General features: G+C 36.0%; 1 protein-coding gene across 1 annotated transcript; it reads right to left on the reverse strand.

Annotated features, from left to right (window-relative positions):
• Positions 1–1503: 1503 nt before the first annotated feature.
• On the reverse strand, positions 1504–17151 carry CycB (Cyclin B). Its single transcript, XM_073955888.1, has 5 exons — positions 16359–17151; positions 15832–15968; positions 7153–7478; positions 6216–7090; positions 1504–3278 (listed from the first exon to the last, which is right to left on the reverse strand). Exons 1-5 carry the CDS (start codon positions 16392–16394, stop codon positions 2988–2990), a joined length of 1665 nt encoding a protein of 554 aa, XP_073811989.1. The 5' UTR covers positions 16395–17151; the 3' UTR covers positions 1504–2987.
• Between the last annotated feature and the right edge of the window lie 7285 nt (positions 17152–24436).

The raw sequence follows: 24436 nt of genomic DNA on the forward strand, positions 1-24436 counted from the left end.
ACTAAGACATGACAAAATGCATGCAACAAAAAAATGTTTACGAAACTTTGTATAGAAACATTACCCTTAACAGGTTGCAGTTAATTCAAAATCGCAACCAAGGAGGAACATTTCATGTAATGGTATCAGAAACGAAATTTATGAATTCAAGGATCTATTCAAGAATAATTCTATGTCAATTGGATCGGTAAATTCGGTTAAATACGTAAAAATGTATAAAAGAACAAAATGTTATATCACCATATCGTGATATAACATTATGTTAACTTCAAAAGCCATTCATTGAAGAATGATAGCAATAAAAATGTCTTATCTTGTTGTATTTATGTCTTTGTTGAATTTAACATAATGTTATGTTACGATATGGTGATATAACATTTTTGTCTTTTATACATTTTTACGTATTTAACCGAATTTACCGATCCAATTGACATGGAATTATTCTTGAATAGATCCTTGAATTCATAAATTTCGTTTCTGATATCATTACATGAAATGTTCCTCCTTGGTTGCGATTTTGAATTAACTGCAACCTGTTAAGGGTAATGTTTCTATACAAAGTTTCGTAAACATTTTTTTGTTGCATGCATTTTGTCATGTCTTAGTTGTATTTATGTCTTTGGCCATCTGTAACCAAAATGTGGAACTATTAGCATATGTTTTTGGAAAATGCATTTGTTCGGGTCTTTATTGCTATACGTCTTTGTTTTTGTGCTCCTCCCTGCCCAATCGTAATAGCTCGAGCAGGTGAAAGTGAACTGCAACTCACTTGTGAGTAGCTCCCTACGTGAAGATTCATAATCGCTATGATTAAGTATTACGGCGTTATGAAACAATATACTTCAGACATTTGCCAAGCATCTGACGACACGGGAAGTCAGCCAATCAAATGTGAAGACAAAGTCAACAAGCGTCGCAACACTGAGATTGTCAAAAAAGGGACATGTCATTTCACTGCATTTATAAACGCACACATTCGGGAAGACGAGGGGGACTGAAACGATTTAGCGCCCTCTCTGCCAGTGACCTAAGCTGATTTCATTAATGCAACATTGCGCAATATTTATACATTAGGTTTGTCCTTTTACTTGAAACACTTTTTTAGCTAATTTTTCTTTATACAATTATCAAAATTCGAAACGTTTGTAATAATTATTACGGGTTATCGAGCACACGGACAGGCGTATTGTTGTTTTCCTAAAAGCAGTACATTTTTGTTGACAACTTATCATGTTCAGAATTGCAGTACAAATTTGCGAAATGTTGCACTGTGATTTTAACCGGGGTCCTTTACCTTCATGATTCAAAAGTCCGCCCACACCCAAGAAACTGAAATAACTCATATCTTTCCACTGTCAACGACGACACACACTACCAACTTCAATACTTTCAATTCGTATACGTATTTAAACTCCTTTTTTTGCCTCACCGGAAGTCAATTTTATACTAAGTATCCCGACACATCGATCCACCCAACACAAGAAAAAAAAACATTTTTACATCTTTCTCTTATTTAAAATAATTTATATTTATTTTTTATACGTTTTAAAACTTGTTTTACATATCATGTGTTTGTATTTTTATGAATTAATTAAAAAATAAAAATATATAAATGAGAAAAAATGTTTAAAAAACTACATACAAATAAATTGCTTTTGTGTGAATTATGCGATTTTTTAATGCTAATTAAAATTCGTGTAACATACACTTCTAAGGAAATGTTTTGACCATTTGGAATATTAGAGGGGTTTCTTTAGTGTTTGTGTTGCACAGATATATTTGGGAGAAATTTTGCTATATTTAAAAGTTTTATCGGTCTTTTGAAGTATTGCAGAAGTGACGTTTGTGTGAAAACTATTCTTTCAAAACAGTGTTAAAATAGAAAAAAATGAAAAATGGCCAAACATAAGAAAACATACTAAACAAAAAAACATTCATTAATTTAAAAAAAAAAAGGAAAAATGAAAACGGACATTAATGAATTAACATAAAAAATAACTTAAAAATATAAATAATAGATGGAAAGAGGACAAATAGCATTTAGGAATTAAGTTGAATTTTATGAACATCAGTCAGAATAGGATGAGACATTTTAAAGCAAACATTTTTAAAACTATTTGTAGAAGAAGGCATAGAGAAAAGGAACTGTATGTATAAAGAAGAATAATAAGAAAGAAAGGAGAAAGGTGTATCGCAATATTATTTTAGCCAGCAAATGCGATTGTTTTGTAAATATAAAGAAGTTAAACTATAAAATACAGCTGCTTTTTCTGAGTCATATATTTGCCACCAAAGCAAATTAAGCCAAATTAAGCTGCGCCTAAGACCCAAACCTAACCAAATTTATTGTTTTTGTTAACAAAAAAGCCGCGCCGCGCCTATAGTTTATTTGGAATATGAACAACAATGAAACGATTTGTACTTCCCAAAGCTACTGGTCTTGTTTTCTCTCAAACATCACTAGTCTGGAGGTGATGTTAAAGAAAACAAATCTTATGCTAAAAACTGCCTATATATGTCGGTTGTGAAATGGGTGAATGAATGGAAATTCCATGCCAAATATCAAATCAATTCTTAAAAAGTAAATTTTGTACTAAAATAAGCGTTGGGTGGAAAAAAGAGTTAATATTAAACAATTATGCTAACTATTGTTACAATTTTTTATAAGGACAAAAGGCAGAGAGAGTAGAAAAACTGTCATCTTGGAAATCTCAAAATCTCTGATCATTATTCTCCAGTACTCACTGTCAGCAATAAAATGTCAAGATTCACAATTATCATAATAATAATGCATATATAATTTGCTTATACAATTTTTTATGACACAAATTGTTGTTAATATTTTTTAACACTACTACTCTAAAACGGACTAAAATTTCGTTCGATGAAATTTTTCCCACTCCCTGTGTGTGTGTGTGTTACGACAAGTGTTGTTTGAATGTCACTACAAACAAAGGTAGGGAGTCAACCACATCATAGGGAATTGTTTACTCCTTACTGCTAATGATTGATGTCATTAGCGTGCTGTACAATTCAGAACGTGTGGAGACTTTTTGGAATTTCGAAGCTTGATATTTGCTATAGACAGCTTTCAGTTTGGCATTTGGTGCATTGCGGGCCACTGTGGCAATTTTCTTGGCAATGGGTCTCAAATGCTCGGGGGAATAACGTGAATAAAATTCCAAGGTCGAATTCCAATGTTTGTTATTCAAACCGCTAGAACTGTTGGCATTTTCTTTCAATAGATTAAGGGATAGGAATAGGGAGGCAGCAGCAATCTGAAAAAAAGTGAAATGAAAAAGAATTAAAAATGTATGGATGAGTCAAAAATTTAATAAAAAACAAGTAAAAAAAGTGTCAGTCGGCTTTGCAGACAGAGGTATACCCTCAGCCAATGTGAATTGAAAGTTTCATCTTCGGACAGATAGAATGTATTTAGCGTCTCTTCAGAATTTTGTGGCCCTTTTTCAACATTTAAACTTGCCTACAAAAATGTGGATTAGGAATTAACATAAATATTGATCTTTTGTGGGGGAGGTACCCTTAGGGAGGACCGATATGGGCCATTTTAGAAGTTAAACTAAATTTTGAGAAAATATTAGGAGATGCAAAGTTTGGACCAAATTGGTTGCACCATTCAAGTGATATCGTCCTAACATTTTAGTGAAATTTTTTAAATATTGGGGAGAAGTACCGGATGTTGGGGAGCGGTATTGCCCCATGAAACTAAGTTTGGATAAAATATGACGAACACCAAATGTTGCACCTCGGTAGAACAGTTCGAGAGCCACATATGGTGACATAGGGCTTTTTACAACTTTCGGGATGTTTTCCCATGAAATATGGACCTGCTCCTGAAAAAACTTTTACCGTCGTAATGGAGGTAGCGAATGCAAATGGCTTCAACAAAAATCAAAGTGATTCGAGAGCAGGTCTCAAAGAGAACTTATCCGAAATATAAGGATGTGCAGAGTATGGATTACATCAGTCACTTCCTTCAAGAGTTATCGTGCGCATATTTTTTCCGAAGATTTTTGAATTTTTGTAAGGGAGGTACCTGAAGGAGTGGACCGACATGGTTTGTCTTCGAACTTAAACTATGTTTGGACAAAATATTACGAAGGCCAAATTTTGGACCGAATTGGCAGATACGTTCGAGATTTATCTTGCGCTCCAACTACTACACACGGTGTCATGGGGGTTTTTTGCACCTTTCAGGCTATTTTCTCAGGAAGTATGGACTTGCCCCTTATGAAACTTGTACCGTCGTATGGGGGACAGCGAATACAAGTTGATACAACAAAAATCAAAGCGATTCGAGAGCAGGTCCTAAACTGAACTTTTCCGAAATTTTGTGTGGGAGGTACCCGAAGGAGTGGACCGATTGAGTCCATATTGGAACCTCATCTTAGTTTGGTAGAAATATCACGATGTACAAAGTGTGGGCCAAATCGGTTACTCCCTTCAAGAGTTATCGTGCGCACAAATTTTCCGAACATTTTCGAACTTTTGGTGGGGGAGGTACCGGAAGGAGTGGACCGATATAGCCCATCTTCGAACTTAAACTAAGTTTGGGCAAAATATTACGAAAGCCAAACTTTGAACCGATCGGTTCATCCGTTCGAGATTCGTGCGCTCCAGCCAGCCAGACAGACAGACGGACGGACATTGCTCAATCGACTCAAAATTGTCTGAAACACATTTCGTCCAAACATACTTGGGGTCTAAAACCATTATTTCGATGAGGCACATTTTTGCCCGTATGAAACTGTATATACCCTCGTTAGCATAAATGCTGAGGGTATAAAAAATTAGTCCGTTATTCCAACAGAAGTATAAGCTCTTGGGTTATATATCTACACAAAGGGAACTATCTAGGGTTTTGGGAGGCATTCCTTTTGGTATGTATCGCGTCCAACAGTCTTTTCTAATGGCCACCGTATTATTTACAGCTTTTGGACCACTATATCAGCAAACATGGAGTTACCCACGAAAAGCATAACATCGCTGTAAACAGGACCATATTGAGTACCTCCGGTAAAAGTTTCCAAAGGCTCCCTCGAACAGACCTTTGAGTGCACTTACCCTAAGAAGTGGACCGATATGACCCATTTTCGAACTTAAATTAGATTTGGACAAAATATTACGAGATCCAAATGTTGGACCAAATAGTTTGCTCCTTTTTAGATATATTGTGCGTACCATTTTACGCAACATTTTTGAACATTCGTGAGGGAGGTACCGAAAGGAGTGGACCGATAAGTACCATCTTCGAACTTTGTCTAAGATTTGCAGAAATATTACGATATGCAAACTATGGACCAATGCAGTATGCGGTTCGAGAGTTGTCGAACGTGAACTGAAAATTTGTGTGTGAGGGAGTAGAACTACATAGTCTATATTCGAACCTCATCTATGTCTGGTGGCACGATATGCAAAGAAGTGTGGACCAAACCAGTTACTACCTTCGGGAGTTATTGTGAGTACCATTTTAAACGACAATTTTGAAGGTTATTGAGGAGGTAACCAAAGGTGTGGACCCATATGCCCCATCTCGAACTTGAACTAAATTGGGACAAAATATTACGAACGCCATGTTGGACCCAATCATTGATTTTTTTCATTGATTGATTCGTTCGAGAGTTATCGTTCGCTCCAGCTAGACGGACGGACATGGCTAAATTGACACCAACTTGTCTGAAACGGACTTCATCCAACATAAAGTGTTATATATCCTCAGCAGACTAAAGGCCCAGCAATTAAAAAATTTAGCTTTTGTGAGAAAGGTACCCAAAGGTGTTGTTTGATATGGACCTTCTTGGAAGAATTTTTACGATGTGCAAAACTTTGGCCAAATCGGATATTCAATTCGTAAATTATCGAATTCGTCACACATTTAATTTGGTACAGACAGGGGTTTTTGGAGCTATTAGGTCATTATTTAAGGAAAAATTGTACTCTTGTAATAGAGACAGGGAGGACTAATCGATGCAAAAAATTTCAAAACGGTCCGACCATGCCCTCAAAATGCACTTTTGTGTGGAAGGTACCCGAAGGAGTGGACGTCCATATTCCAACCTGATCTATGTCTGGAAGAAATGTGAAAAAATGTGCAAGGTTTCGGGCCAAATGGGGTATTGGGGAAGGTACACAAAGGACTCGAGCGATATAACGACGACATAAGGCTGAGGGTAAAAAAAAACAACACCACTTACTTCTGATGGCTTATAATGTGACATATCGTATTCAATCATGGCCAATTCCAAAAAGTATTTCGACATGGCATGATGATCATCTTCAGCTTCAGCAGCTTTGGAGAAACGACGCAAGAAATGTATGGGCAATGGTCGTGACAAATTGCAATCCAAAGCCTTGAATATTTGCAATTCCATTTGACGAATTTGCTTGCCGGTATAGGTATCATCAGTGATATAAATGAAATCAGCAATGGCTGGTGGGAAAAGTTCTTCATATTTGGCAGCAATGAAAAGTGCTGTTACACCGACCAATTGCAAATGGGAACGTTTGGTATCCTTAACGGCTTGCAAATAACGATCAATTATGGCCACGGCCAATTGGAATGTCTCGGCAACCAAATGGAACTGGGTATGAACCTCATTAATCCAATCAATTAGAACGGCACGCATTTTGGCATAAACCTCAGCTTGACCCTCCAAATGATTTGGCACAACTGGTTGTTCGGCTTCCAATTTGAAAAGATACGAATAGATGTCGTTAACATAGTCTGAAACTAAAACCAAATTTTCCGAATCGCCTTCATCAATATCCTTGACATCATCCAATAGTTTGGAAGAGTGTGATTGGACACTGACAATTTTCAATTTGCTGTCGGCAGACGAAGAGGTTGCTGTTGTTGTTTCGGTTTTGACAGTTTCTTTGCGATTCAATGTAGCTGCAGCTGAATTTGATTTTACAAGGGTGGGTTTGGTTGTGGCGGCGGCAGCAGCACTTTGTGTAATGGCAGCTTTAATTTTTGTTAATGATTTACGGGATAAATTACTATCTTCACGGCGCAATGAAGGTTCGACTGTAACATCCGTTTCAGTCTTGGTGGTGGTTTTATTTATAACTATAAGAATGAATAGAATGTTAGGAGGAAGAAAGGAAGGACACTATTGATAAACTACTTACTTTTAACTTGTTGCACTTTGTTTTCGACCAGTTTCGTGGTCAGCGTCTTAACTTTATTTTGTCCGACAAGCAAGTGCGAATTTGCCGATGCATGTCGTTGCAGTCCTCCTCCCAATCCGGTGGTCGCGGTTGTGCCTAAACGCACCGAATTGGATCGAGTTAATACTTTACGCTGGGCTGCAGCAGCTGTTGGTGCCACTTCGCCGGTAGCAACATTTGTACGGGTAGCACCGCCGACGGTGGTCGTTGTGGTGGTCTTCTTCCAATGGGTATCAACTCGGGCCTTGGTTGCACGCAATGCATTTTGAAGTTTGGTATCCTTCAAGCTGAAAAGAAAGGAGTGGTTATGTAGAGAGGTTATGTTTAGAGGCTATGAAACAGATTTTGAATTCTAAAGAACAACTAAAACATACTAAGGAACTAAAACATGGCTTTATTAAAAAAAAAATTGAAAGTTTTTGTACAAATTTGATATGAGGATATTTTGTCACACGAACCTACATAAGTGTCCATTACAACAATAGCTGCAAAAAAAAAAAAAATATTTCATACGATAATTCCTGAATGGATAAAAGGAGGCACATCTCCTAAATCAATGAGTGCAATCATATTTCTTATTTCCTTTTCATAGACGAGTTCGAACGGCGTGTTGAGGGCACCACATGTAGACCCGCAGAGAAGTTTTGGAGGAAATGTTAGCCAACATAATATATTCGAAAATGCTTGATATTGTCTAGACTGGGAATTGAACCCAGTTATTCAGTGTGCACGGCTGGTAACACCCACAAAGAGTTCTAAAAACATGTTTATGGGAAGGTCGCAATATGACAAAAACTAATATTGAGGATGGACTTTGGCTTAGAATTTCAGACTTCCATCGAATCCAGATAAGAAAACGAAATGTTTTTTAGAATGTTTTAGGCTATATTCTTGGGAAGCATTGACCAATTTTCTAAAAAATAAATTATAATTGTGAAGTCAAGAATACAAAAAATAAAAGTGAACATTTTCAAACATTCAGAATGCAGTGCATTTAAGAGAATATCTGTTGACAGAGCTTATGGTATTGGTCCTGTTCTGGAGTTCACCTGTGTACCTTACAATAAATTTTGGTGTTTCAGGGACATTTATTTTCATAGCGAGAACTGGGGATATATTCTTTTGTATATATACTATCGGATTTTGCAAATAAAAATTAATAAAGGGGATTAGTCTGAATGAGAACTCTCCGTGAGTTTTCTCTCTCTCCGTGATGTTGTAACGGTAGAGCAATGGTGCACAAGAAGAGAATGCTATTTTGGGTTTTTGTATGGGAAAGAGAGTTTTAGTTAACTTTTTCGTAAAGACGCGTGCATAGCTGCAGTAGAGAGACAAATCTCACGGTGAGTTTTCATTCAGAATAACCCCGTAATAAATAAACAATAATAAATTCTTGTAAAAAAATTATTTTTCTTGATATGATTTAGAATTTTTCACGCTTTTTTACACATCAAACATTATTATTTAAATTTTTTTAATCAATGTTAATGGCTAAGTGTTTTTTACAGTTTTGGGAAGGAAAGAACTAAATTGCGTTTGTACCACGCGCCAACTTTAACTTATTACTGCATCGAAGAGTAAGACATTGAATTTAGTGGCGGGGACACCAGAAGGAGTAGACCTAAATATTACACCGACATGTGCAACTACATTTGAGTACAAAAAGGTGGAACCTCTGTGGGAGGAGACGTACTCGAAGGAATGAGTAAAGTTGTTTGTCTTTGAACATGGTATCATCTAAGCTATTTAAATCTCCCGCACCAGACGGAATCATACCTACAAAATGCAACAGATACTATATCTCAACAAATTGGACAAAATTTTGAAGAAACAAGTAAAAAAATATCAGTCGGCTTTGCCGACAGAGATATACCCTCAGCCTGTTCAAATTGAAACACTTTTTTCATAAAAAAACTTATGTATTTAGGGGGTTTCAAAATGTTGGTCGTATGAACCGACAAAAATGTTGATTAGGATTAAAGTTCAAAATTTTTGCGGAAAAGGTACTTAAAGGAATGGACCGACATAGACCAAGGGGGTGCCATAGGGGGTTTTTACAACCTTCGGGCTGTTTTCTCAAGAAGTATGGACTTGTCCCTGAAACAACTTTTACCATAGTAATTGAGATAGCGAATGTAAGTTGCTTCAATAGCAGGTCTTAAAGTGAACTTATCCAAAATTTTGTGTGCGAGGTACGGGATGGAGTGGACAAATATAGTCCATATTCGAACCTGATCTATATCTGGTAGATATTATGAGAATGTGTAAAGTATAGACCAAATCGGTCACTCCCATCAAGAGTTATCGTGCGCACAATTTTTCCGAATATTTTTGAATTTTTGTGGGCTAGGTACCTGAAGGAGTGGACCGATATGGCCTTATCTACGAACGTAAAGTAAGTTTGGAAACAATATTACGAAGGCCAAATTTTGGCCGGAATCGGCATTTCCGTTCGAGAATTATCTTGCGCTTCCACCCATAAACATGGTGTCATAGGGGTTGCTTTTCAACTTTCAGGCTATTTTTTCAGGACGTGCCCCTGAGGAAACTTGTACCTTCGTATAGGGGACAGTGAATAGAAGATGTTACAACAAAAACCAAGGCGATTCGAGAGCAGGTCCTAAACTGAACTTTTCCGAAATTTTGTGTGGGAGGTACTCGAAGGAGTTTACCGATTGAGTCCATATTGGAACCTCATCTATGTCTGGTAATGTGCAAAGTATGGACCAAATCGGGTACACCCTTCAAGAGTTATCGTACGCACAAATTTTCCGAACATTTTCGAACTTTTGTGGGGGAGGTACCGGAAGGAGTGGACCGATATAATCCATCTTTGATCTTGAACTAAGTTTGGACAAAATATTACGAAAGCCAATTTTTGGACCGAATTGGCAGATCCGTTCGAGAGTTATCTTGCTCTCCAACCACTACACACGGTGTCATAGGTTTTTTTGGTAACTTTCACATTATTTGTTGATGGTGTTGTAGCGAAAATACGATCATTATTTTTTTCGTTAAAATCGTAATTTTGATTTTGACACCCAGATTTTTTTTTAAATGGAAACTTAAGAATTCCTTTTCGCTTAAGGACAAGATTATTAGGTTCTTAATGATCTTACAAAAATATATGCTGACGGTTTATTCGTTTCGAGCAACGGTGGACACCGCAAACTGCTTCAATAAAAACAGTGTTTGGTAGACAGGTATTTGTCAAAAAAAAAAAAAAAAAAAAAAAAAAAAAAAATGTGCAAATTGGAAAGTAGATTAAGATGTGACCTTACAGATAAAATGAAAATCTTCTAACAGAAGTTGCCAAAGATGTTGTAAAAAATGTATGAAAAATATTTTTTTTTTCAATAAGTGGTTTAAGCAAAGCCATCCACGTGAGTAATGAGATACTATCTCGCTGCCAAAAATTATACGCAATTATCCTAGAGAACGCAATGAACCGGATTTATTATTTAAATCATGGAATACAAACAACAAAGAACCTACTATTAACAAGTAAGAAAAGCGTTAAGTTCGGTCGGGCCGAACTTTTTATACCCTCCACCACAAATTTCAGCCATTTCTGTGGATTAATGTGGCCACAACCTTCAAAGTACCGAAATTCGGAAGGTACCGTTCTATGGGGGCTATATGATGGCGTAGACCTATACCTACAAATTTCTGGGGGAAAGTTTTATACGCCTAAAGAAGACTAAATACAAAATTTCAGCCATCTCGGTGTGATAATGAGGCTAAAACATTCAAAATATCGAAAATCGGGAGATATTGTATTATGGGGGCTATATCAACACGTGGACCTATATAAACATTTTATGGTAAAAATGTTTCATAGCCTCTGGAAACACAAAATACAAAGTTACAACCGATTCTTTGGTCAAATGGGTCTAATACATTTAAAATATATTAAAATAACGCGTACTTTATATGGGGCCTTATATGTGGGCTATACCAAAACGTGGACCTATATAACCCAACATTGGTAGGAATATTTTTTTGTCTCCGGGGACACAAAATACCAAATTACAACCAATTCGGTGGTAAAATGGGCCAAATATCTTAAAAATTCCTTAAAAACACGACGCGTCACGCGTCATTTTGTACGGGGGCTATACGAATGCGTGGACCTACATAGCCCGCTTTCAATACCAAAAGTCCTACGTAGATATAACATATTTTCCCAAAATTTCATCAACCTACGTCAATCCGTTCGGACGCTAGAGTGATTTCCACAGACGGACGGACATGGCTATATCGATGTAGATCACGCTGATCAAGAATATGTATACTTTGTGGGGTCTACAATGATTATTTCGAGTAGTTACAAACGTAATGACAAACTTAATATACCCCCATCCTATGGTGGAAGGTATAAAAAGATAATAGATATTTGGGGTTATCTACACAGAATAAGATACACAGGGAACAGTAAAAACAGACATATGGTATGTCGGCTTTGCCGGCAGGGATATAACCTGAGAACTACCCGAAATAAAGCTTAAAATGTATCGGCGAAAATGTCCTAAATAAGTGGCACTAAGCTCCATTTTGCGAAAAATTTTAAAATATTGTGCGAGAGGTACCCTTAGGAGTTGTTGTTGTAACAGTGTTTATTATTACGTTTGTATGTTCGTTCTTCTGTTCAATCTGGCTCTGGGTCTATCTCCAGTTTCAGAAAAATGGCTGCTTCGATGGGATGTAGCCACAGATCCACTGGAGTTAGATGAGTAGGAGTGGAGCGTTCTAGTATATATTTGAACATCATTTAAGAGTGAAAAAAGTTTAAAAAAGCAAAAGCTTGCAAGTTCTTAATGAAGAACAGAGAGTTAACAGAGAACAAGTGAGTTAACAGGCTACTTTCTGTAACAATTTGTACTATTGCTGCAAACTTTTGAAGATCATCTATGCTTGTATGAAGAGCACCCCTCAAGCAGCACTGAGTGCAATACTGAACATCCACCCTCTGGATGCTTCTGTTCAGTATCTAGCATCCCGTAGTGCCTTGAGGCTCAAGGAGCTTAATCTATGGCGTACTTCAGGGTCTGGACATGCTAGCATTTTACATCTTAGCAGTCAGATCGGACTATGGGGCGGTGGGTCTGTAACAGACTACATATCGCCTTCGCTGGACTTTGATGTAGCGAAGGTCTATATCCCTGACAGAAGTGAATGGGAGCATGGCAGGCCACTACCCGATAGCCTCTCCATCTTTACTGATGGCTCTAAGATGGTCGAAGGTACTGGTGCGGGGGTGTACTGCAATGAGCTAAACATTAAACGCTCTTACAAGCTTAATACGAATTGCAGTGTCTTTCAAGCGGAGGTCTTCGCAGTAATGAAGGCCTTAGAATTAATAGTAGGACTGACGGACGAAACAGGTAGGGCAGTCACAATCTATGTAGATAGTCAGGCCGCCCTTAAGGCGCTAAGGTCTTATACTATTAAATCTAGGATTGTTCAAAACTGTAGGTCCTTGTTAAAAACTTGTAATTCACGTGTTAGGCTATGCTGGGTACCAGGGCACTGCAATGTTGAGGGAAACGAGATTGTTGACGAATTAGCAAGACGTGGCTCCCAGTCCTCTAACCTTATGGTAGAGGACTACGTCAAACCCCCGCTTTGCTATTTTCTCGGCAAGCTTAGCCAGTTCTACGCAGAGAAAACCGAAAGGATATGGCAGGACGTACCTGGTTGTAAGGTATCAAAGTCTATCTGGCCGGCTATCTCGAGGCGTAGGACTGCGTCCCTTCTCTCACTATGCAAGTCGGAGATCAGGATCGCCACAGGAGTCATAACTGGCCACTGCGGCTTTAGATCTATGACGTGCAAGTGGGATGGCAACAGCATTGAGTACTGTAGGCTATGTGAGGATGAGGAGGAAACGGAGACAATTGAGCACCTTTTATGTAAATGTCCTAGACTAATTGTCAAAAGGCATTTACTTTTTGTTGTACACGTGATTGAATCTCTTTCCTACTTTTCCTCTGTCGACCCAAAAATCTTGGTAGCGTACTGCAAGAGCCTTAAGTGGCTCTGGGGCAGGACAGTGCGGACTTAATCTGCATCCGTATGTACATTGTGGTATACCTATATTTACAAATTTACTTATATCCATATTTTCCTTACTTTCATTTACTCTTCTCCTACTCGTGATTACTACTAATTACTTTATTTTCTTTTCCCTCCTCTCATCTATTCTGTACATTTCCATTTTCTCCCTCTCCTTCCTATCCAAACCCCCTACATAACCAACCACATCCCAAACACATAGCATTGGAACTCTCACATCATCATCTTTGGCATCACCATTACAAACACCCTAACCAGCAAAAATCATCATCTCCATTATGCACGCAATCACCATATATTCAACACAATAACCTGATTCACCTAACTACATCACAACAACAACACCAGCAATCATCAATAACAAACACATTAACCAGCAACAATCATCATCTCCATCATGCACACAATCAACATATATTCAACACAATAACCGGATTCACCTAAGAACATCACAACAAAAACACCATCAATCACCAATAACAACAATAGTCTGGATGATCACAATGGACCTCAAGGTCTCCGAGTGGAGTGGCTGTCAGTATTGGCAGTCACGCATCCTGAACCTAACCTAACCTATGCTTGGAAGGAACATTACGATGTGCAAAGTTCGACCCAAATCGCTTCGAGAGTTATCATTCGAATAATTTTTGAGAAAAGCGTTGAACTCTTGTGGGAGTGGACCCATTTGGCACATCTTTGAACTTAGACTAAGTTTGGAGGACCACATCGGATGATATGTTCGAGAGTTACAGTGCACTCCATACAACCAGGCGGGCCATGGCTAAATCGACTTTACATAGTCTGTAGCGGATTTCGTCCAATATACAAGGCGTCTGAAACCATTGGGCACATTTTCAACGTATCAAAGTGTACATACCCTTTTTAGCTAAAATGCCGAGTATATAAAAATAAAATAGCAATGTTTGTTATCTTATATAAACAATGAGCTGTTTCACTAAGACGATTTGATAACGAATTCGTTCGAACTAAGTTTTTATGAAAAATACTTGGTTCGGTTTTGTTTTCAATCAAACATTTTCTACAGCAATATTAGTTTGATTGTAACTCGAAAGAATTTAAATTCCAATCGTCTTAGTGAAACGAACCAAGTACTGAAAGAATCAACTAATTTGTACTATTTTTTCCGATAACATAAAGGAAAAATTGTTATCGTAGTAAAATATAGTTGCTTCTTGCATGATAATCAAGTAAAGTATCAGTCGGCTTTGCCGACAGAAATATACCCTCAGCCAGCTCAAGAGATACCGTGCATAGCATTTTAGTGAAATTTTTTTTTAATATTGGGGAAGTACCGGAAGTTGTGGACCGGTATTGACTATCTCCGAACTGAAATTAAGAAGATTGGACAAAATGACCTGGACCAAATCGGTTGATCAGTTCGTGCTTTCCAGCCACTACATATGGTGCCAAAGCGGTATTTTTCTTACACCGTTCGGTCTGTTTTCTCAAGAACTATGGATTTGACCCTGAACAAAACTTTTACCGTCGTAATGGAGGCAGCGAATGCAAGTTGCTTCAATAAAAACCGAAGTAATTCGAGAGTAGGTCTCAACTTATCCGATGTTTTGTGTGGGAGGTACCCGAAGGAGTGGAAAAATACAGTCCACATTCGAACCTGATCTTTATCTGGTAGATATATTAGGACGTGTAAAGTATGGACGAAATCGGTCACCCTCTTCAAGAGTTATCGTGCGCACAATGTTTCCGACCAATGCCAACCAATATAACACATGTCCTAACTTAACTAAGTTTGGACAAAATATTACGAAAGCCAAATTTTGGCCCGAATCGGTTGATCCGTTCGACAGTTATCTTGCGCTCCAGCCAGCCAGACAGACGGTCGGACATGGGTAAAACAACTCCAAATTGACTGAAACGGATTTCGTCCAAACATACTTGGGGTCTAATAAAAACCATTATTTCGATGAGGCACGTTTTGCCCGTATGCAAGTGTTAAACTCTGAGGGTATAAACAGCATACAGTAAATACTCCTCTAGTTGATGAAAATATTCCAGGCTAAAGAAGAACAATTCGGGTTTTATAACTTTTACTCTCTGTCTGGGCTAATCAGTAACTATTTAGTTAATTAGGTCTTTTAAATCAATCTGAAAGGCGTACCCTTAAACATTTACGTCTGAAATAAATAAAATTAATACATAAATAAAAATCTCCGATTTGCATTTTTCCGACATTAAAGCAATACTTCGCGCCATAATGGGTTAAAATAACAAAAACAAAACAAGATTTCTTGACTATAAAAGCCGTTAAACTTAACGATATTCTTTCTCTTTCACACTCCATTCCTCACACAATACATAGATAGGGAATTGTCAGATGTCAAACAAAAACAAAGTGAAAAAGAAAATAAGAAAACAGATGGAATATGTGTGTGTGATGCAATTAAACATCCCTTGGTGGGAAAAAATAAAATAGGAAAAAGAAAAGATAAAAACGACAAATTATCCATTTCTGAAAACCAAGTGAGTACTCAATCCCCTGCTGTGGTTTTGTTTTTAAGGTGATAAGATACACAATGTACTTACTCCTTTTGAGCGGCATCCTTGCCGGCAATGGTGCGGACAACACCACGATTTTGTAAGTCTCCTAATGCGGCTCTTTTTGTAACCTCAGTTGTGGAGACACCGATTTTCTTAACTTGCTTAAAAGCAGCAGACTCGTTCTGAAAAAAAAAAACAAAAATTTGTCAAGTTTTTTTGGGGCTTCACAATTATTACTCCAACCATCAACAACAAAACTATAGGAATTGAAAATGCCGCCATCAACAAAACAAGCTGATGTTGTTGTACAAAGACACAAACGTCACGGCTTGCAGTTTGTGAAATGTGTTGTTGTTGTTCTTACCATAAGGGAATAATACCGCAATTAGACACAAAACCAAAAATTCCAATGGAATTTTCCAAAGTTTTTGTTGTTGATAAAACATAAAACGGTAATATTCCTTAAGATGATATTAAAATAAATGTGATGGCGCCAATATTTCCCCCATACGATAAAAATGTCTTCGAAATTAAAGGAAAAAAATACAAAAATCGACCATCACCATACTCACCTCATCGACACGTTTTAAAACAGTTGTTCCAACCATTTTTGTCTAGTTTTTGTTTTGTATTCTATAGAATCCTCTTTGGGATTTGTTCAATAAATAAAATCGATCGCTTTAATTTCCTTTTTTCTTGTTCTTCTGAAAGTTTTTATTCCCAGAATTTTCTTATTCGAGAATAAAAACTGACACACAAATACAGAGAAGTTTTCTTCGGACTCGACACACAAAAATTTGTTTGAAGTTTTGTTTTTCTTGTTTACATGACACAATTTTTTATTTATAATTTTGTAACATTTACTTTAGATTGCACTATTTTTAACAAAAAACGTAAGTTTTTAATAAATAAATTAAAAGATATTTTTCTTTTGTAAAACGAAAATCTCTGCTCTGCCTACGATCTGAACTCGAGCCGTTGCTGTTTGCTTTTGAATAAATGGCGTTTGAATTGTCGCGCACTTGGTTCGTTGAGTTGCGTGTTTCGTTAAATCTGTATGTATTCTCAACCAGCTGAATGTTGTTTGCGTGCGTGTGAGTACTTGTTTTTATTGTTGCTTAACGAAAACCACTCTCCCTCTCTCTTTGTTGTGTATTTTTTTTGTTTTGACAATTGGCGCGCACTGTTGTTGCTAGTACAATTTTGTTGGTATTTTGTTGCTTTCTCCATAGAAACTCATTGTGGATAGAATAACTCTGCCTAACAAGAATAACCACCACAAAGAGGAGACAAAAAATCGTAAGACAAGTCGCTTAAATGTAATACAGCACTAAAAAGTAAGAACGTTTTCAGACGATAAGGTTTGACTGCTCAAAAACGTGGTTTCCGTTTTGACTCTCATTCGTAATTTTCACATCTAGTGTTGCGTTTTTGAAGTCATTGTATACAAGCGTACTTTTTGAACAAAAAGAAGTACGGTTTTACATAAATGTACCAAAAAGGTTTATGTGTGTATTGTATTTGAAAATTAAAAAAGTAATTTTTGTGAATCCCATAAAATTGGGTAAAATGTATGCGTTGTTAAAATTGTTGCCTCATGCGCGCATGCCATGTTAAAAATAATGTATGCTCTGTTCCAGAACTAAAAAGTTTTTACAATTTTTACGACTTTTACACATTTTGCGTTCCCGTACACAAAATTTATATGAAAATCGTTTACGACTTTTACAACTTTTACGACTTTTACCACTTTATAAAGTACGGGAACAGGCTAGTAATTATTCTTACCACCTGAAGGTAAGATGATACCTGCGTTACCAGCGCAAATTTTTCAAGAAAGATTTTTATGAAATAGGGAAATACCTTTGTTATTAACAGGTACATAGAAGTCATGTTTTGAAGAACACCTTTATTTGTAAAAAATATGATGAAACAGGTAGATAATATCTTACATGCTAGTGTTGTATCTATGGTACTTTATGTACGTTTTCGTTCACTTACTTCCACATTTTGTTTCAACACTGACACAATTTACGAATGAGAACCAAAACGGACAACGCATTTTTGAGCAGGCAAACCTTATCGTGTGAAAACGTTCTAAAATAAATAATCCATAGATAATATACCATTTACAGATAATTGCTCTCATCAAAAATTTAACGAAGAATATCAGAGTTGTATTTTAAATTCTTTGCATTAGTTTTAAGTGCGTCCTAGTGCAAATGCGTGTATTCTAAAGATAAGGAAATGTTGTACAATATATCCACATGGTGATTGTACAATTCGACTTGTTTATCTATTGTAAATACAACATATATACGTTTACATCGATCCTTTTAAATGAAACATGCAGCAAAGCGTACAAAACGGCATACAGTAGTCGTGTTCCTTCATTTGCATGAGGTTACAATTTTTAATCTGCAAAAAGTGGTAAAACTGGAAGCAGTTTTTAAGAGAGAAAATTGCTTTCTCTTCTACCAAAATCTACCAGACAAATTTCTTTGGCTTATTTGGCAATGAAAAAAAAAATAAGCAAAAGAAAAAACGAGCTGTGACAAAAAAAAAAAAAAAATTAAAAATAGTGAAATAAAAGAGCAATTTTGACAGTTTTCTCTTTTGCCATTAAAAAGGTAAAAGAACAAAGTTAGTGGTTTAAATTAATAATGAGACAAATTCTACATTGTTTTCCTTTTGTTGTACAGATGAGAATAGATCGCGTTCTATTCGTAAAAAATGCATATGCATACCCATATTACTTTGATGCATAAACATTTTTGTATGGTTCACACTATGTGTACCAAATTCAGATTAGTAAAAAGTGACCGTAGTTATGCATAAAACATATCATGTAGAAAAAGCATAAAGGGAACAGATGTTTTGTTTGTTTGGCAATGCTGTTTAAATTTTTATGTTATCTCATACAAAAAACATAACCCGTAGTGCTATTCTCTAACTTATTTGTTGAGTTACCGACAAAAATAGGTAAAATTGAGACGCTTATAATTTCGGCAATTAACTACCCATCAACAAATTTTAGAAGTTGTGCAATTGGAGTTATGATTTCTCAACATCTTTCGATGTAGTCCAAGAGAGTTTTGAAAAATGCACTCCGTTCGATACATTTTATAAGCAGTTGCTGTAGAGATCCCTACAGAAGAAAACAGTTGGTTGATCCCTACACATTTCTTCAAAAGATAAACGAGAGTGTATACATTTCGAAGTATTTGTAATAAATTAAAGAAATAAATAAAAATAAATAAATAACAACTTATGTTGCGAACATTTTTGCGGTAATTCACTAGACGGAAATTTTTAATGGAGTGGAGTTGGAGTCCATGCCGAAAGCTGAGCTAGTGATGGGAAGGCAACATAAAAAACTTAAGGATGATGAAAGAAAATCAGATGCGCTTGGAATAAATCGAGAACGGAAGAAGTAAAGGCCTGCGTACATAAGCTGCCTTACCTGATTGCCTTGCTTTCCTGCTTCATTTCTGACATAATTGGTCTGTTCCAGTACTGCAAGAATCTACTAATTTTTACAATTTTTTCGATAACATAAAGGAAAAACTGTTATCGTAGTAAAAATTAGTAGCTTCTTGCAGGTTCTGGAACAGAGCAAATATAAATAAAAGAATAATGTGCTTTTTACATTAGCACGAAAAACAGGTTTTAGGGCTGTTTCGTCATTTATTTGCTAAAACTGGCAACATTTTGCGTCATTTACCATACAAAAATAAATGATAGCTGCGTCATTTATTCTAAACAACGCACGAAAACACCATACTATTATACGCAACCCTGCTTTTTCGTCATAAACTACCAAAAAATGCAATTGTTTTATGATGTCTTTGTTTGTTTGTGTGTGTTGTAGAAAAACAAAATTCCTCAAACGATGACAAAAATGTGTAAATAAATGGTTAAAAAAATTGCAAAAGTTATATTTTTTAATTTTGAATTAAGTCAAGTTATTTGGTAAAAGTGTTGTGAAATTCATATTTTTCGGAATTAAAATTATTGTGTGCGTGTGTATGTGTTATTGTATCCGTATGTATGTGCGATTGTGTGCGTAAGCAAATGACGCAAAAGCAATGAACCAATACAAAAGATCCAGTGAAATATTGGCATCGCATGGAACAACTTCCACAACATTTTGTTTTTTTAGTTCTGGAACAGAGCCATGGCACAATTACCCAGGTAGTGGCATCGTAAAATTTTGAATATGTTATGTCAAAACTTTCTTTATGTTGTTGGGGAAATTAAAAGAAAAATAATTTTTTTATAAAGGGTTTTGACTTTTCATATTCTATCAGCTGGTGTGATACCACTACCTGGTAGTTCTGCCATGGTGTTGCCATATCGTTATTTTATTTACAAATAATTTTGCAATTACTAAATTCCTATTTTTTTTTAATAAAACACTACTTTATTTTAAATTAAATTAATATTTCTAAAACGAAGAATTTCTGCAATTTGCAAAAATGTGAACAAATATCTTTTAAAGGTCATTAAAGCTCTGTTCATGGCAGAACTACCAGGTAGTGGTATCACACCAGCTGATCGAATATGAAAAGTCAAATCCCTTTATAAAAAAATATTTTTGTTGTAATTTCCCCAACAACATAAAGAAAGTTTTGACATAACATATTCAAAATTTTACAATGCCACTACCTGGGTAATTGTGCCATGGCTCTGTTCCAGAACTAAAAAAACAAAATGTTGTGGAAGTTGTTCCATGCGATGCCAATATTTCACTGGATCTTTTGTATTGGTTCATTGCTGGGATATACCCTCCCATTGTAAAAGCATTTGAAGGAATTTCAAGAATTTTAAACAAATACAATACGTGAAACTTCCGATCTTTTCTCCAGCATTAGGACCAATTCTATGAATACTAAGTAAAATTCGTGAAATATCGGATTCTTTCTTCAACATTTGAACCGAATTCATAGATTTTCAATAAGCGTTAGTGATACCATGCCAAGGTGTTTGTTAGAATATCAATCCACTGGGTTATTGAAGATGCCATCCAAAATGATTTGGATGTTTAGGGGTCACGTCTTTTAAAAATCCTGGGCGAAGGTGGTAAAAAGATGACATGTCACTTGCACCCATTCTTGAATAGCATCTTTAGCATCGAATATTTTGCTGGGAACCTTAGCGAACAATGAACAATTTAAAGGCACTTAAGGCCTGCGTACATAAACTGCCTTGCCTGCTTACCTTGCTTACTTCTGATAAAAGAATAAAAAAGAAAAGGGCAACCCAGTTCGAAATTTCCTCGGCATTCCTTATTCTTTTATTATTATTATGTCAAAAATGAAGCAGGAAAGCAAGGCAATCAAGGCCTGCGTACATAAGCTGCTTTGCCTGATTGCCTTGCTTTGCTGCTTCAATAAAAAATAAAAGAACAAAGAAGGCCGACCCAATTTCCAACTGATGGCAACCCAGTTCAAAATTTCGTCTTTATTCTATTATTTTTATTACGTCAGAAATGAAGCAGGAAAGCAAGGCAATCAGGCAGAGCGGCTTATGTACGCAGGCCTTCAGGCAGAGCAGCTTATGTACGCAGGTCTTTACGTACGATATTGAGTTGCCGCAAAGTTTGTGAGTACCTACATATGTATGTATGCACATTGTTCTATCGAGGAACAACAATTGCAGAAAGGGGTTGCTCCTGATTGGGTCCTCTTCCATTCCTGTTGCCATCCTATGATTCTGAACCGCTTCCTATAACCGAAAAATGTTGGCCAACTTCAACTCCGCCTCCAAATTACGGCAAACTCGATTGAGGTCTTCCTTGCTTCATTGATACACGGATGAACATGTATAATTACCAAAATAATTTCTAATTGTTTTTTATTTGTTACTTTCAAACTAAAACACAAATAAATACAACTGATTATCATTACAAATGCATAAATTTCTTTTTTGTCGATTTATTTCTATAAAACATGTCCATAATTAATTTTTTTTGTTCATCTCACCTTGATTTCGTTAGTGAGAGAAAATTGCCTCACATTCTCACCTTTTTGACAGTTATGATAGCTACTTTTCTCACGAACGTGAGGTTTGTTCTTATTTATGATGTTTTTAATAAGGGAGGAGGCGAGAGTGAGAAAACTCACGGTGAGATGATGTTTATGATTGAGCTGCATTTAATGTGCATATGTAAATTGGATATAAAGAAGGCCGACCAATTTTCAAACTGGGTTGTAGAGTTGTTAAATCTAGTGAACTAGTTCAGTACCATAGTTCGTTTGCGTATGATGTATTTTATACAAACAAAGAGATAAAATCACTCATTCGCCATTTGTTCATGGAAATGACCGGTGTCCATTGAACTATATTGTGAACTAGGTCGTTCAATTGAACTAGATGTTAACAACTCTACTGGGTTGCCCTTTTCTTTTTTATTCTTTTATCAGTAGCAAGCAAGGTAAGCAGGCATGGCAGCTTCTGTATTCACCCCTTAAGCTCAAATGTGATTGAATTTAATGGAAACTTTTTTTAGTTTGTGTTTATATAAGCTGTGTTCCTTTACTTACCTGAGGTTACCATTTTTAACCTGTAAAGTGTTCCCTTACTTTTAATAGCATACAATTTATATGATAGCAGTTTACCACTTTTACCATTTACTGCCACTGTTACCACTTTTAAAAGTAAAGGAACAGACCAATAATAAAGTTATTTGTGTTCTTGTTTTACACAAATAATAAATGCATTTTATTTATTTTGGGATATTTCGCAATGGCTTGCATTTTAATTGCATCTTTAGATTAACGAACATTTTCGGTAAGTTAACAATAAAAATAAAGTTGTCGCTAAATCCTACCGATAGTAACAGTGTTGCCAACTTTTATTGATATTTTGAATTCATAATTTTGCGCTTTAATTTTACAGACTTTTTTCGGTAACTTAAAAAATGAGTTACAGAATTCCACTACAATTCTGGTAATAAACCGAGAAATGTATTATTAAATGCTCTTTTTGCGGAAAATATTTGCCGGATAAATATCCGAATTGGGTACGTATATAAAAAATTAGTTAACCGGGACAGGGGATAGGGATTTAGATTGTGAAGCATTTAAGCGGGAGAGGCAGTTAAGTAGAGAGGTAGATAACCGGGGTGCAGTGTAAATGGATTATGACAATCTTTTCATCAAACATCAATCCACATGACAGTTATAACACAGTACGTAAGGCAACAATAAACCCTGTTTAAATACAATGATAGGTAGTCAGATTTATCTTAAAAATCGCATAAAATTTCTTACTTTTATTTTTTTGTACATATACCTAATTACACAAAACGAACCTTTTTTTCTTCAAAACCTTGAGCATAAACAAACATACAAACAGTGTTAATTGAATTTTAAACACCTTCCATCGGCTTATCATTCAACAATTTATGATTTCCGCCAAATCACAAAACTGCAAAAAGAATCGGCCCGACATCCATTAGCATTGTTATTACAAGAAGATACAACAACAAAACAGCACAGCAGCAACAACTTCTCGAATCAAAATTCTAACAAGAACATTGTTGACGTAGTTTTTTTTTAGTTTTTGCAAATATTAGCACTTATCTACTTACATATCTGCATCTTTTGGAGAAAAACAAAACAACATACATATCTTTTTAAAGAATCTGTGCGGTAGCTGCTGGCAGAGGAAATGCATGCATGCAAAAAGTAAAACAAAGAACGGTCAGATTTAGTGGAGCTGTGTCTGTTTTTACGTTTCGCACGATGACGAGTCGATGATATTTACAAAAATTTGTGTGTTATGAAAAAACACACACACAAAATCAGACAAAAATTTGCTTTTCAAATTCCATTTCAACTGACTGTGATGATCAGTGTCAAGATTTGACATACAACTTGTGCTTGTTCTTTTTTATTCATTTAATTCATTTGCATTTACAATTGTTATCAAACATGTTGGAACAATGTTGTCAATTTAGCGTTTTTATAGCTTTTACCATGTGATAGTATGTAAATTCTCTTTGTCATTTTGGTTCCAATTTATCTTAAAAAATAAAAATAAATAAAAAATCAGTGTTCAAAACCTTTGAACAGAAGTTTTCTATTGATTTGACTATTGAAGAGTTTTATGATAAGGTTCATAAATCCCATATGTAGTTTTAGTTGGGCTAGTTGTTGCTGTGTGCGCAGTTTATCAGTTGTGTGCACCACCAAGAGATTTTTAACTGTTTTATGGCACCCACATGGTGGGAAAATTCTTCTTCCATAATGAAATGTTTGTCGTACAATACTGATTTCTCTGCCTGAAAACGGTACTCAGCCAGTTCATCTTTATCGCAGTTCTTGATCTCTACTTAAATTTGTTTGAAAATCCCTATAGCAGGAGTATATTTTGTTCCCACAAACAACGAGTGAACAAGCTAAAGTTATGCTTTACATTAGGTGTGTTCGTTTACTCAACAATTTGTACAAATTTGTACAAGTTCAGTAACTTCTTGTAATCGGCTAAGGTCTTTTGCATTGTACTGTAGAGTATACGAACAACATCCAGTAACAATTTGTACAAATTTTGAGTAAACGAACACACCTATTAACGAAATCCACTCGATTTCAACTGTCAATTCCTTTGCGTATACGTCAAATGAGCACTCATCTGAAATCCATTT

Source organism: Musca autumnalis, unplaced genomic scaffold, assembly GCF_047663935.1.
Source record: "Musca autumnalis isolate F117 unplaced genomic scaffold, ASM4766393v1 scaffold_5, whole genome shotgun sequence".
NCBI classification, from domain to species: Eukaryota; Metazoa; Arthropoda; class Insecta; order Diptera; family Muscidae; genus Musca; species Musca autumnalis.

Bases quoted from the DNA above. Each gene is read 5' to 3' on its own strand.
- CycB (XM_073955888.1), bottom strand. From the start codon at position 16,394: ATGGTTGGAACAACTGTTTTAAAACGTGTCGATGAG. The intron at 15,969-16,358 runs GTGAGTATGGTG...TTTTTTTTTCAG, and splicing joins TTTTAAAACGTGTCGATGAG to AACGAGTCTGCTGCTTTTAA. The intron at 7,479-15,831 runs GTAAGTACATTG...CTTTCTTTTCAG, and splicing joins AAGGATGCCGCTCAAAAGGA to CTTGAAGGATACCAAACTTC.